Genomic DNA, 15,930 nt, shown 5'->3' with positions numbered 1-15,930 from the left:
AAGAGGCAGTGAATGGCACCGCAACTTAATAATGAATCCATACAATAACGAACTGTGACTTTACAAAGTAACTGTAGTCAGACTACTAAACGGAGAAAAGTAGAACATTGGAGTAGTTGCTCCTGTTCCATTGACACCAAAGTATAACAGTGGTTAATTTTTTTTTAAACAAAACCGGCTCACTCAATTATATTTTCACTCGTTAGTGTGTAAATAACGCAAAGCTCCGTAATGCAGCTCGGCCCCCCTGGCGTGAGGAACCAGGCCCGGTATTTACAACATTTATAGATTTGTTCTCAAGCTATTTTCAACACCATAAATTGGTTAATATGGCGTAAAAATAACGCCGGCACAGACCAATAATATCGATTTGTGGAAAAAATATAAATTATACCCCTGGGCTTTTTCTGGAAATGACTTGTTGCGACGATAATGTGAGTCACAGCACTGCCTGTTTATAAATGTATCAATTGTATTTTTTACACTTGGGGTGGGGGGGTTGGGGGGGGGGTAGAATAGTTTTCTTTTCCCCCGTTCTGACTTGTGTGCCTCCACAGGAGATAAATACGGTAATGTCATCCACCTCTACGAGAGAGACTGCTCCATTCAGCGGCGCCACCAAAAGGTGACTTTCTCATACCGTCGACGGCATTTCTGTGGGTGGTCACGCTCGGCAGAGAGGTCTCACCTTCCCGCGCGGAGACGAGGATAAATCGGCCTAATCGGCTTTTGTCTGTCAGCCGTGCGTCTCATTAGGGAACATATTCATACTTGAGTTGATTATGATAACGGAGATTACGGCGCACGTGTGTGTGTGTGTGTCGTAGGTGCCAAGAGGATAATACAGCAATGAAAATGCCCTAATGCTGTTATCGGCGTCCGCGGCGCTTAAAGCACCCCGCGCCAAATCAACTCTGCTCTTGGAATTATCCGGGAATTAACACTCGCCCCTTTAGGCGGCGCGGCGCTCTTTGCGTCTCTCCTAATGAATTAGCTGTTTTCGCCTCGTCTTATGAAACGAGCAAACATGCGACGGAGCACCAAGTGGCACGTCATCATATATGCCGCATGCGTCACCCTCGCGTTTCATCAGCTGATCGTAGAAACGCGCCTGCTTGTTTTTTTTTTTTTTTTTTTTGCAAGCTACTACTGCTCCTCGTTGAGCCGACGCGACTTGATCTGCATTTGGCCTAAATCTAAAGTCTTTGGTTTTTTTTTTTTTCGCTCTCCCTCGCTCACATGAAGAGTCGCCTGTTGGAATAGATTTGGAATGCTGGAGTATGGATGGGATATTTTTAGTCGTTCTGTCTCAGAAGTGAAATTCATACTGGGTAGAGGAGGAGGAGGAGGAGGAAAAGATGAGATAAGAAGGCTAATTGACTTCCGACTGTGTTTTATTTGAGTTTATTTATTTTTGGGTTCTCACTTGAATTTCCTTGGGTTAGTTAGCTTGGACCGTAGCCCCAGGCTAATTGTTGCATTGGCACAAATACTTTTGAGTTAGCTTTTTCATCCTCCCCACTTTAAAAAAAAAAAGTTGTTTGCTCTTAGATCAGGCATTTCCAAAGTCCGGCCCGGGGGCCAAATCCGGCCCGCGGTCGAATTTCATCCGGCCCTCGGCCCCCGTCATAAAATCAGTGCCGTCTGGCCCGCAGGTTGGGCGCAATGGAACACGTGTTGCATTGACTGAGGTCTCGTAGACTGGTGAGTGATGTTTCATAGAGTACTGCTTCCCTCTAGTGGCTAAATGAGTAATAGCATTCACTAAATGAGTAATAGCATTTAGACACTAGAGGGCATCACTCACGAGTTAACAAGACATCACTCCGTGTTTATATTGACTGATATGTCATATTTCAAATGATCCTTGCAGTTGTGGATATGTGTATTGCTTGTTCATTTCCCTGTTGTTCGAGTCAAAGGTTTTGTGACTATTGAAAAGTCATGGTGATACATTTTATGTTTCAAATCAATCAATTTGCACTCAGGAGACTTCTGTTTAAGAAAAAGTCAAGTGAATAAGCAGTTGCATGTGATATACCCGTTTCAAATCAACCAAAAGAAATTCTTAAGATTGTTGAAATTAAAATAAAAATGGAAATGTGAAACAGACTGGCTTACTAAAATTTGTTGAACAATATTGTTGTTCAATGTAAAGAATGTCAGCCAAGGTCGGCCCCCCGACATTTTACCACATAAAATCTGGCCCCCTTGGCAAAAAGTTTGGACACCCCTGTCTTAGATCATGCTAAGGAAAGTGACCAAATAGAGATTTATTTCTCTCAGTGGCCATCGTTTAAAGATGCTGTAAGATGCTAGCTTGTTGCTAACGCTGTGCGCGCTTTACAGGTCGTGGAGATCGCACCGGGTTTCCAACTGGACCCTCAGCTGAGAAACCGGCTTCATTCGGATGCTGTCAACCTTGCCAAATTGGTAGGCTGCTCCCCTGCTGTCTCGCGTGTTTTGTTTTCTTTTTAAATAGCGATCGAGTACGCGTCAATAGCAACTACAAACTGCGTGTCGTGATGATGACAAAAGATGGAGTCCGCGGAGTGAATGAGGAGTGCTGACGTTTAATTCGGCCAAGGTGGTGAGTCGGTGCCGCTCGGGATGCTTTTCTTTTGAATGAGATGAATATGATACATATTGCATTTTCTACATTTTATGCTGGATGTTTTTTTTTTTTGCGTTCAGCTGTGGTTACATTGTGTCTAAAAAGTCTTCATAACTCATTTTAAAGTATGTGGATGGCATAAAAGTGTGTGTGTGTGTGTGTGTGTGTGTGTGTGGCGAGAGACCGAGATCCAGTCTTATTTTAATTTTTTTCATAGCCTTTTCTAAAGGCATCATGGCATTTGAATTACAGTCCCCCAAACTATTTACATTTTGCCAAACGAGTGGATTTGAAATATTCATTCATTCATCTTCCTAACCGCTTGATCCTCACTAGGGTCGCGGGGGGTGCTGGAGCCTATCCCAGCCGTCTCCGGGCAGTAGGCGGGGGACACCCTGAATCGGTTGCCAGCCAATCGCAGGGCACACAGAGACGAACAACCATCCACGCTCACACTCACACCTAGGGACAATTTAGAGTGTTCAATCAGCCTGCCATGCATATTTTTGGAATGTGGGAGGAAACCGGAGCACCCGGAGAAAACCCACGCAGACACAGGGAGAACATGCAAACTCCACACAGGGAGGCCGGAACTGGAATCGAACCCGGTACCTCTGCACTGTGAAGCCGACGTGCTAACCACTGGACTACCAGGCCGCCCGATTTGAAATATATGGAATAAAATTTGTTGAGTGCTTTTGGAATCAACACTCAATATCATGCATCCTCCCTGACTTTCGACGAAAGTAGCTGTGACAGCATCATTTGAAGGGGGCCCGGGGGCGGGGGCTCAAAGAGGAGATTTCATGCAGATTGCAGATGAAGAAAAGGACAAGGGGGAGAGAAGATCTTACGTAAGAGGGGAATGAATGCAAAGTGGCTAAAGATGATTATTGTTAGGGATGCTGAGATGGTGGCAAGAAGGATTTTCTCTGTTGATCCAGACCAGAGGTGGGCAAACTACGGACCGCGGGCTTAATCCGGCCCCGTTGGTCTTTTTAATCCGGCCCGCCGAAGGTCGGTCCACAATTAAGGTTCAATGTGAATGATTGCATTCATTTCAATTGGACTTGTAATGACAGGCATTTCACCGCCAGGTGGCGCATTGACTTGAAGTTGCAGAACACAGGGAGGGGCGGGATCTTTTCGACCACCCAGGACCTCTGTATCGCTCTACTTCTAGTGGTCTGATCACAACCCATTTGCAGAAATGCACAGGCTAAAATAGGTCATCAACAACAATGTCATCATTAAAAAAAAGTATATTTATGCAGTACTTTCATGCTTTTGTTCTGTTGATGTTTGATATGGACTGTCAACAAATGCAGTTTTTTTTTAATAGCTCGTGTTGACCTGGCCCTTCTGTCAAATTTTAAAAGTCAATGCGGCCCCCCCGAGCCAAAAAGTTTGCCCACCCCTGATCTAGACTGTAGTGTAGACTCTTTGAACACGTTTGGGGGCGCCTTCTTGGAAGCCAAATGAAGAATTTTTATTCCTTAAAAATCTTAAGGTCTTACAAACCGATTACCGATCCAATCACAATTCATGGTTCAAAAACGTATGAATGCTTTTAAATTCAGATTAAAACTATGCTCATTTGCCATACCTATGATGAAGCCTTAAAAATCAAATTTAACCGCTCATTAAGCCAAAGACTTAAATTACGCCCGTACCGTATTGTACGGCGCCTGTTGGCAGCGTTGAGTGGCGGTCGCGCTTGTGGCTAGCGGCGCTGACAACAGCTGTCATCTTATTTTTCAAAGGCAGTTTATTAGACGTAAATGACTGCACAATTTGATGCTGATACTCTGACACAGTTAACCAAATTACACAAAGTCGGAGAGAAAAAAAAAATGTGACAGATTTTGGGGCAGCGTATTATACAATATACACAGGATTTTACAAAATGGATAATAAATCTGTTCGTTGTCATGCAGATTAATTTATTGCTTGTGTTTGTAACGCGTACACGAGGACTTTGATAAACTAAACGCGTATTTAATCATTGTTAATTTAATACTAAATTCATTAATTCATTCATTCATCTTCCGAGCCGCTTAATCCTCACTAGGGTCGCGGGGGGTGCTGGAGCCCATCCCAGCTGTCTTCGGGCAGTAGGCGGGGGACACCCTGAATCGGGTGCCAGCCAATCGCAGGGCACACACAGACGAACAACCATTCGCACTCACACTCACACCTAGGGACAATTTAGAGCGTCCAATCAGCCTGCCACGCATGTTTTTGGAATGTGGGAGGAAACCGGAGCACCCGGAGAAAACCCACGCAGGCCCGGGGAGAACATGCAAACTCCACACAGGGAGGCCGGAGCTGGAATCGAACCCGGTACCTCTGCACTGTGAAGCCGACGTGCTAACCACTGGACTACCGGGCCGCCCATACTAAATCCAATTTTCAGAATATTTTTTTTCTTGTTTTGAGAAATCTGAAATCATCTAAAAATAATATTCCTTATTTTTTTTCAAAAGTGCCCTCACTGCGTGTACTTCCATGTTGGTAACAGCTTGCAAATGAGATTGAAAGCACTTTTGGGAGGACAGGGGAAGCCTTTTGCTTCACTGTCAACTCTCTCCGCGCGTATTGAAAGCTGCTCGCTCCCTAGCAACGCTCGACTTCGATTGTGCGGCGCCCAAAACAAAAGAGCGAGATGCTCTTCAGCAGAAAATTGTGCTCAAGCATCTTCTTGCAACGCCTCTGAATGAATAAATTGCTCAGATATGTATGTGTTGAGTAACCCCGTGCAATTGTAGCCTTTTCATGTTAATCAGCATCACACTAGGGAAGTAATGACATGCTCTTTGCGACATCAACCTGCTATTGTGTCTTGCACTGTGGTCTTGATGCTGGCGACAGGCACTCGGTCTCCCTCGATGCCCTGTTTTTTATTTTTTTCTTTTCAATCCTTGTTGCTCACCGGATGTTGGATATTCCACTATCGTTTCAGCAAAGTCAACCCCAGGCTTTGGGTTGTGAACGATTGACACCTAGCCGGTTTTTGTTTGTTTGTTTATTTATGTTATGTTATGTTCAAGGGAGTAGGAAGAAGTAAAAAACTTATCTAGTCCTACCCCGTTATGTGTTTATATCTACTAAATCATTTTTATATCAATCAGAAAAGAAAAAGTAAGAAGAAGTCTCCATTAAGGCTCATACTTTACCCTTAACCGTGATATTTTTACAACTTTTGGTTTGTATCGGGATTATATACATCCTCACCGTGGCACTCTTGTGTCAATTTTCTCTTGTATTCATAATGGATATTTCAATACCTTTCTCTATTTATCAACTTAGTTCTGATTTATCATTATATTTCATGTTTAGAATTGATCATTTTAACTCTGATTGATGTAGGTTGTACTATTTTTTTGAATTTGTTTTTGAACTCAGCAAGCGACTTACTCATTTTTAGGTCCGTTTCGAGATTATTCCACAGATTTTGATTGATGGTGTCTGAAAAATCAACCTTTTATACTCACAGTTTTAACGAAATTGATTACAATTTTTTTGTTTGTTTTATTTTGGGGCAGCGGGGAATTGCACATTCCCGTTTTTGTTCGATTTTTCAGTCATCTATCCATGACAATTTATTTTTCTGGTCATATTTTACATTCATTCTCTACGTTTGAAAACCGAAATTTCCACCTCGTAGGCTTTTCGTTATCAAACCACAACAAGAGATGCCCGTCCATCACTCTGTTTCAAGGATGGCTTCTTTAATTGTTCATGTATTGCTTGATTCGTCGAAATTGATTAGTTTAGCTTGGATACATGCACTTTTGTCTGATAATAAAAGTGGGAGATGAGCTTAACTAGCCAGTGGAGGATCTGCTTTCTCCCTTTACGGCGCAGGCGACGGCGTTGTGTGCGTTATGTCCATGGTGCGAACAGAGCCCGAGCTTGTAAATGAAGCCGCCGAGACACCGGACCAAAGCGGCACACTGCTTTTCATGACTGCATTATCCATGCGTGTGTAGTTGGCAAATGAGCACCACATCTGCCGCACCCCCCCCCACCCCGAGTGTCGAAGTTGGCTTTAAAAAAAAATTTTTTTTAGTTCCCTGGTTCACAACCCTCCAACTCATTTAGACTTTTGAACTTAAGTACATTTCAGAGTCAGTGCGTCTGTAACTTTCCTCATGTCCAAAAGTTGAATCAGTACTCGTAAAAATTGTGAGCGTGAGTACTTTGACCACCTCTGATTCCTTGCGCGTCGCCTCCGAATTCTTCAGATCTTTTCTCATTGGCGATCACATGCACGCTCGCAATTTGTACATTGCGCTCACGGTTGTGTGTAAGTAAGCCAAAGCGCCTTTTTGCATGCAAATGCTGGTGGATACTCTCGCAGAAAAAAAAAAAAAAGGCAACGCTGTGAAGTAATTTCATGCCTGTGTAGTTCCAGACAGCGCAGATCTGCGCTGATAAAAGCATTCTCACGCCCAAACATTTACACCAAGCGCCTGGAGATGCGGTAGAAGCCGAGTAGATTTTTGTGCTGACTGGCTTTTGACAACTCATTAGTCGCTTTTTGTTTCTTCTATGAAACGTTTTGAGAAGAAGCTTCTCGCCAGTGTTTGGGTGGCTTCGCTTTGCGGATGCGCTGAGTGTCGTCTCGTTGAAATCGATTTCCAATCCATCTTAATTTGGCACTCGGTACAATGAACCGCGCCACGCTGGCATTTTTAGCATAGATGCTACAATAAAACTTTCAAACCACTGCTTGAAGGGATAAATCGATCAGCGCAAAAAATTGAAACAAATACCCAGTGAGGCCGAACTTGACTGGATGCTTTCGATTGAAAATCGCAACCCCCGTCTTGAATTTGAGGCTCCACATAATGTATATCGTACGGCACCACTTTGATTAAACCATAAAATCATAGCGTAATTGTCAAGGAGGAAGCGGATTTCTGCCAAGAGACGAAGTGGCCACACTGCACCTTTGAGTTGGGTTTAGCTTTTTTCAAACGGATACCAGTCCAGGTATTCACACTTTGAGTATTCACTAATATTGAGTACTGATACCTAGAAGACTTTTTGGGATATATAAAACTTTTTTTCAGACAATGACCCAAAAATCATGAACAAAAACCTTTTTTTCCCGAATATATTCCTAATGTTGATTCAGTGATGTGTCAAAATGCTACAGTACAGTGTCAACTACTTTCAAGGAGGACTTATTTGATATAAGGCCTTTTTTTGGGGGGGCATTAATTATCGGTGACTGGTTTTTGCAGCCTCCACGAGTATCTGATACCTTAAATTAAAGCGAGTATTGACCTGATGTCATTCATTCATTCATTCATTCATCTTCCTAACCGCTTGATCCTCACTCGGGTCGCGGGGGGTGCTGGAGCCCATCCCAGCCGTCTCCGGGCAGTAGGCGTGGGACACCCTGAATCGGTTGCCAGCCAATCGCAGGGCACATAGAAACGAACAACCATTCGCACTCACACTCACACCTAGGGACAATTTAGAGCGTCCAATCAGCCTGCCATGCATATTTTTGGAATGTGGGAGGAAACCGGAGCACCCGGAGAAAACCCACGCAGGCCCGGGGAGGACATGCAAACTCCACACAGGGAGGCCGGAGCTGGAATCGAACCCGGTACCTCTGCACTGTGAAGCCCACGTGCTAACCACTGGACTACCGGGCCGCCAACCTGATGTCAATACTCTCCAATTCTTAGTTTGGCCATCGCGTGTTAAGTCAAGTTATGTTGTGCTTGACTTGCACTACATTTTTAAAAATTGATGATTTTTTTTTTAAGAGCCTTCCTTCTTTTCACCATTTCGGATATTTTCCCCGCATGTGTTGGACGCAGCTTTGGCAGCAAGTGTCTGCGGTGCTTTCAAGTGCCGACCGTGATGGAGAGTTTGCCAGCTCTTAGAGTCCGTCTTTCATCCGAGAAGATCAAGCGTCTTTAAAAAAAAAACAAACAAAAAGGAGGTTTTGAACTTTTCCTTAAAGTGAGCCCAAGCGTTACGAGCACTCAAGAAATAAATAACAGGTGAACTTCATTGACGGGTACCGTGGTTAACATGCAAGGAGGGTCTTCACAGATGTCTGCGGGCGGAAAAACAAAGCCATCTAATTCGCTGATTGTTCTGTCGGTGTGGATTCTTGCATGTTCCTTTTATGCCGGTGAGGGCTCGCACACCCGCGCTGCGTTTAACCTTCAGACACAGCCGAGCGAGCTTAACCGTAATGATGCCTTGTTTGTTTTGCATGACTTGTTTGCACACCTTGATTCCAGTTTAACTCAAAAGTGAGCCTCCCTATACACGGAAAAGCCCTATAAATGCATTCCAAGTGATAAATGACACCACGCCCATAATAAGCCATTCGATGCGAAAGGCATGCAAACGAGCACATGTGGGTTGCAGGAAATGTAATGCCGAGCGTGTTGCGTTGACACCGAGTGTTTTGTATGTATAATCCACACATCACATATACATAATCAGGACACACAGGCATCCATCGTCTTGACTACCCCCCCCCCCCCCCCCCACGTTTCCTCACTCTTTGTGCAGCGTTGTACACAGCCTGTGTTATGAAGGAGAAAACCGAATTTTTATACATTTTATGTCTCTAATATCGGCGCCCAGAATAGATCCCGTTGGCGCATGTGTGGCCGTGTGTGCCTGGCCATGTGTGCTCATGTGGTGCTCTGTGATCACTAGGTGGCTTTATTCGCTCCACTTTTTCATCATTTCACAGACAAGGAGCTCATTATGCTTCCATTAAAGTGCTGACAGCGTAGAAGGGGGATCTGGGCCAGCGAGAGAGCAGTGGGACCAATGCGGGCACGTAATCGGGCTTCCAGGAGGAGAGCGAGTTGATACACCTAGCGCCTGATTTGCTCAAATCATAAATAGCAAGCGCTAAAATGCCATTGACTAAAAAGTAACCATATGAACAGGCAACGACTTTTATATGCTAGCTGCAAGGTGACAATGGACACCCACTTTACAAGCAGAATGGCTAATGGTTAGCCAGTTTGCAACTTACTGCTATCCGGAGTCATCAACAGCATTGACTCCCACGTCGCTCCCGGCCTCGCCTTTTTAATTCGAATTTACCTCAAAATCCGTATCGACTCAACTTGATTTGAAGAGTACTTTTAAAAACCATGGTTGAGTACAAAAAAAAAATCGGAGGCACCAAGCAGGTATGTAGAGGAGCTGTGACAGGCAGGGTTTAAAGACTAATAAAATAATCTTAAATTCTAAAATGTTACCCGGAGCCAAAGTAGGTAGGCCTGGATTGGAGTTATGTGCTCCCTCCAACGAGCTCCAGTTAGGAGGCGAGCCGCAGCATTTTAGACCAACTGGAGACGCGAGAGGGAGGACTGTCTGACTGCAGAATATAGCGCATTACATTAACCCATCAATATGTTTCAAAGGCATGGATTACTTTTTATAAACGTTGTCTTTGCAAGGAGAGACTTTACTTACTACAAAACAAAACATTTGCCAATTCAATTTGAAATCGATGTCTAATTTAAAACCCAAATTCCAGACTGATGGCGTTAGGTAACATGCTAGGGGGGCCAAGGCAACAGGGTGAGCAAAACAAGGCCCACTGGGACCAAACACCATCACCATGTGTTCTTGTTGAAGTTTATAAAGTTTTGTGCCATCCAGACATTGATTTGCCCCTGGCAGGGCAAAAGTAGCCTTAAGGAGAAAGCACTCTTTTTTTTGCTTAGCGAGACATTGATTTGACTGTTATCCACTTTATAATTAAAGGAAATTCCATGCTTTCTGAATAAGGAACACAGGGGCAACCAATACAATAAAAACAGCAGGGGCCACAAAGTTGAACCCTGTGGAATCCCACGTGACACTGGGGGCAGATGAGTGACTAATGTATACTTGATGCACATAGATTAAATTAAGCACGCACAATGTGATTTTTCAAATCTGAGACGAATTGCACTGGCTCATTTGGGGTGTTTATTTTTAAACCTGCAGCAAAGTCAGAAAATGTCAGCTTTGAATATAAAACGGGTAAAGGCTATGAACCAAGGATAATAAAAAAAAACACGCTTTTACATGGTGGCTTTTTACAGTGTCATTAATTAAATTGGTTTGATGCTCCTCTTCCTCTCTCGGTACGTGAAGTTATTGCTCGACTTGGAGGCATATTTTTCCCCATTAATTGATAGTTAACATCCATTTTTATGAGCCCTCGAATTTGCACTTGGCCTATATATGACACATTAATATGGCTGGAATTTCAGAGACTGCAACCACAGAAGACGGCTCTCATCTTTCCTCTTTACCTTCTCTGGATCCACTTTACAGCTTCATTCCAGCCCTCTTGTAAAATATTTGTCCCCCCCCCCCCACCCTTCCTCCTTCTCTTGCTGAACAATACGAGTACACTAGTACCTCTGCCATAAGACTAACCCGGTCAGCGGACTTTTACAAGTTATAGGTAGGGCATCGCTGGGCCTAACTGAAAATTCCACTAGCTTAATGCTAACACCCAGTGCAAAACGGCATAGCCAGGCTAATGAAGCTAGCGTTGATGTTGTGGTGAATATAACCCAACTGTGTAACAGAAAAAAAAATCTTTCATATGCTGTTTGACTTATTAAATCAACATACCATAAGTCAGGGCACGACTGTGTTATGGACCGTAGCCTCTCCTTTGGAACTCGGATTGTCTTTTTTTCCAACCGTGTGCATGCATTGCTCCCTTGCCGTCTGTCCATGGGTGACCTGAAAATCACTTCGCCACATTTGCAACACTTTTTAATTAGATTTCACGGAGAGGTAGCAGTGAAGACACGATTACCATTATTTTTGGACCTGTAGTCATCAAGGTGTGGAAAAGTGTGTGTGTGTTTGGCGGCAGTAAAATGAGTGAAAAAGGTCCCATGACCAAAATGGAGCTTGTGTGTGTGTGTATACGTGTACGTGTGTGTACGTGTACGCGTACGTGTACGTACGCTTATATCAGCTATGAATCAGACCAGAATTGTCTGACCAAAGTCCAAGCGGGAATTGGATATGAGTCACGAGAATTCCGGCGCCATCTTGTCAGCAGTTCTCCCCACAGATTGCAAGGGAACAAAGTTGCAGCAAACTCATGCCGCCTTTCACTTTTTTTAAAGATGCTCCCGAGTCTCGCCCCAGAATTGGAAATGAAAAGGAAGCGATACAGTGGCAATTTTCCGGTTCACGCCATTTCCCGCTCAGCGCGAGCGAATGAAAGGCACGAGCGGCGCGCAAAAGCCTTTCTGGCCTCAGAGCGCATCGCCACTTGACTTTGTTTGATTATGTCTGGAAAAGGAGTGACGCTTTTGTCGAATGTTCTTGCTGGGGATTCGGAAAAAGACTTTCAACTGGAGTGCCGTTTCCGACATGGCGAGACAACATTATTAGAAGCATTCTTTTGGCTTTGGCTACATTTTGTACATCCTCATCAAAACGCATTTTGAATATTCAGTGTAACCTTGCAAAAAGAAGGGCGCTAAAAATAAAATGTGAGAGTAGAATACGCTTTTAGAGAACTGACTCTACCCTGAATGATTAAACTCCACATTACGCAAACACAAAGTAGAAAATCGAGGACATGGAGGGCAAACGGTTACAAGCCAGCCTCTTGTTGTATGACTGTAGTTCTTTGAGTTACTTTTTCAATCGTTGCGTTTTGTTTGAAGCATGCTGCGAAACTAAGATAAGATAAGATAAGATAAGATAAGATAAGATAAGATATCCTTTATTCGCCCCACAATGGGGAAATTTACAGCCTCCAGCAGCAAGAATGTATGTAGAAAGAACTACCGGTAAACTAAACTAAACTGCGCTAACTGCCATTTCAATGCCAAATGTCGCGTTTTCATCAAATCAATGAAAAAAAATCGTTATACAGTATCTAGATACAGCTAGATATCGATATACTGTATATCTATATCTACATCTATCTATATAAATATAGATATATATTTATAGATATACTGTATATCTGGCTGATATACTGTATATCTGGCTATCTGGCAACCGGTGTGTGTGTGTATATACACACACACACACACACACACACACACATATATATATAATATAGGCAGCCCGGTAGTTCAGTGGTTAGCACATCGGCTTCACAGTGCAGAGGTACCGGGTTCGATTCCAGCTCCGGCCTCCCTGTGTGGAGTTTGGATGTTCTCCCCGGGCCTGCGTGGGTTTTCTCCGGGTGCTCCGGTTTCCTCCCACATTCCAAAAACATGCGTGGCAGGCTGATTGAACACTCTAAATTGTCCCTAGGTGTGAGTGTGAGTGCGAATGGTTGTTCGTCTCTGTGTGCCCTGCGATTGGCTGGCAACCAATTCAGGGTGTCCCCCGCCTACTGCCCGAAGACAGCTGGGATAGGCTCCAGCACCCCCGCGACCCTAGTGAGGATCAAGCGGCTTGGAAGATGAATGAATGAATGAATGAATATATATATATATATATATATATATATATATATATATATATATATATATATATATATAATGTGTGTGTGTGTTCAAAAAAATGTTCCAAAAAATAAATAAATATGTATATATATATATTTTTTTACATACACACGTGTGTGTGTATATATGTGACGACAAAAGTTTCCCATTCATATTTCGTGTCTCGGTTTGGACTAAAATGTAACAAACAAAAACCCCCAAAACGTTTGATGTTGTGTTTCCCCGTCCCGACTACTAAACTAGTTTTGCGCTGGTCTCCGTCCTTGGAGTTCAAAGACTGGAGGGATTGTTATGCTTGCCGCCACTCGTCTTCTGTTTGGATTCCTCGCCTGTACGTCCTTGCGGAGAAAGGTTGTGAGAAGTTGCTGAGAAGCACGAGCAGATGCACATAGCCTAATTGCAAATGTCTGTGCTATGTTGGAAAAAAAATGGGTGGGAGGTGTGAGGGGGAATTTGGTGATCGTGCTGCGCTCACAAGATTCAAGACAACGCTGGAAATGAGATGTGCAGCGACGGCAGAAAATGGCGACCGCGCAGAGGAAAAATAATGCTGTGAGCATCTCTCAAAACTGCCAGCCTGAAAGTTTTGCATTAGGCGGCAGGAAACAAGCACTCGGAGTGAGCGCCTGGAGTTTCCGAGGCACATAGTCCCTGTGAATTGGCACCAAGTGCACTCGGAAACAAACAATGTAAACAAAAGTATTTGACCGTATGATCACTGAGCACATTCAGTCGGCTGAGGCCACTTCTGGTACGGTTTTGTTCAACACCTTTGAGGACAGACGAGCGATGATGTGATTGACATTCCGTTCATCGTGTTGATGATCACGCCGCCATCGCAACAGATGTTTGGCTCGTCTTCACTTTTCGAAGTTCCATTGCAGCCTTTTGTAAGGCAGCAAACACTGTCCTCTGCTGGTTCGAATTAGACATTGCACTCAGTTTTCCACAATATCGCGATTTACAGTGTTTGTTCCCTCACATATCGCGGTTAATGGGAACCGTGACCCTGCCGCGATAAGTGAAAAACCGCGAAAGAGGGTTGCCCCCCCCCCCCATATAATTAAAGCTGTGTTTTATTCCCTTTAGCATAACTCCATCTAGTGGACGCATAACGCAACCGCAGCCACTACTGTATCTTCTGTTTATGCACCTTATCATGTAGTGCGCCCTATATATATGTGCCTTATATTCCGGAGTGCCTTATAGTACGGAAAATAATATATGTGTAAAAATATAGTGAATTGTTTTTATTCAAATGACCCAACTTTGAGAATTTACATGTTCACGCTTACAAAAATAAAGATATGAACTACAGACCACCCCCCCTCCCCCAAAAATTGTTCAATTTTATACAAGCTAATATCGGCCAATTACATCAGAATCATGAAACAAATTGAACTTATGTCAAAGCAAAATGGTGTTGCCCGTCGACTTGCCTGCCGTCGCTTGTCAAGCAGTGACAAATTAGTCTGTTACACTGATTCACTTAAACATGGTGAGAGCGTGTGTGTGTGTGTGTGTATGTGTGTGTGTTAGCTCAATGGCCTTGTGTGTGAAAGCTGATATAGACTAGGCCTTGAGCATTATGTATCCATCATCATTAGTGTGAGGGGTGCTGGTGATCGTGCTCCTTGTTTGGCGGGCACATCCGTTTCAGTTATCATCCTCAAAGTGAAGATGATTCACTGGGGTCAATGTGCCACCTAGTCTCTATTTTTGACTTTTTGTAAAAACAACTGCGGCACTTTTTTATCCCCCATGAAAAATTAAAAAGTCGCTCACGAGTTAAAAAAAAAAATCCAAGTTAGTTTTGCTTTACTTTTTAATTACATCCAAATAAAGACTTTGTCTTCCGTGAAGCCCTGTCCCGGATTTGCTGTTTTTGAGCTTGTCGAGTTTATTGAAGTTTCTTTTTTTATGTGTTGAATGTATAAATACAAAGTAAATCGGTCTACTTTTAGCAGTGGGAATTCTACCCTTTACATTCTTTTTTTTTTTTTTTTGTTACCACCTTTGTTGATTTCTTTTCTTTTTGCCATTGAATTCAACCTGCCAAGAGCAGAGGAAGCAAAAGTATACCCTGATTTTAGCAAGGGGGGGCAACAAAGAATCAGCGGTTTTCTTTTCCCGCAGGTGGGCTACGAGAACGCGGGGACGGTGGAGTTCTTGGTGGACAAACACGGCAAACACTACTTCATTGAAGTCAACTCGCGGCTTCAGGTGGAGCACACGGTGACAGAGGAAATCACGGAGTGAGTACAGCGAGATTTTGCTTAACTGCTACGGTTATATATATATATATATATATATATATATATATATATATATATATATATATATATATATATATATAGGAAGAGAAAGAGAGAGAGAGACGTATACACACAGACCATATTTTCCGCACTATAAGGCGCTTCGGTGTCTAAGATGCACTTTCAATGAATGGCCAATTTAATACGGTTTTGATATATAGGGCGCACCGCATTATAAGGCGCATAGAATACAAGTTACAAGAGTGGCTGCAGTTATGTTATGCATCCACTCTATGGGAATACAATACAGCTTTATTCATATCGGGCTTTCACAACCGCTGCAACTGTAACAAAGCGCTTTACAGAATCTTTCAAATACTACGTCCAAGAAATCAAAATATTGATCCATATATATAAGGCGCCTCTGATTTTTAGGCGCAATGTCGGCTTTTGAGGAAATTGAACGCTTTTAGGTGCTCCTTATAGTGCGGAAAATACGGTATGCGTGTGTGTGTATAATATATACATGCCAAAAGCCCCACCGTTGAAGGATTGCTGCATTTATTCGGAGCATGAA

General features: G+C 43.3%; 1 protein-coding gene across 1 annotated transcript in view; it reads left to right on the top strand.

Annotated features, from left to right (window-relative positions):
• Positions 1–15,930, top strand: part of LOC127598522 (pyruvate carboxylase, mitochondrial-like) — a 177,716-nt gene that overhangs the window by 19,571 nt on the left and 142,215 nt on the right. The window contains exons 8-10 of the mRNA XM_052062377.1: positions 558–625; positions 2,350–2,433; positions 15,235–15,353. Of these exons, the coding sequence (XP_051918337.1) occupies positions 558–625; positions 2,350–2,433; positions 15,235–15,353 (271 nt within the window). The remainder of the gene's footprint in view (positions 1–557; positions 626–2,349; positions 2,434–15,234; positions 15,354–15,930) is intronic.

Source organism: Hippocampus zosterae, chromosome 1 (assembly GCF_025434085.1).
Source record: "Hippocampus zosterae strain Florida chromosome 1, ASM2543408v3, whole genome shotgun sequence".
Classification (NCBI taxonomy): domain Eukaryota; kingdom Metazoa; phylum Chordata; class Actinopteri; order Syngnathiformes; family Syngnathidae; genus Hippocampus; species Hippocampus zosterae.
The sequence above is the reverse complement of the archived record's forward strand: the minus strand, read 5'-3'. Positions and strand labels throughout refer to the sequence as shown.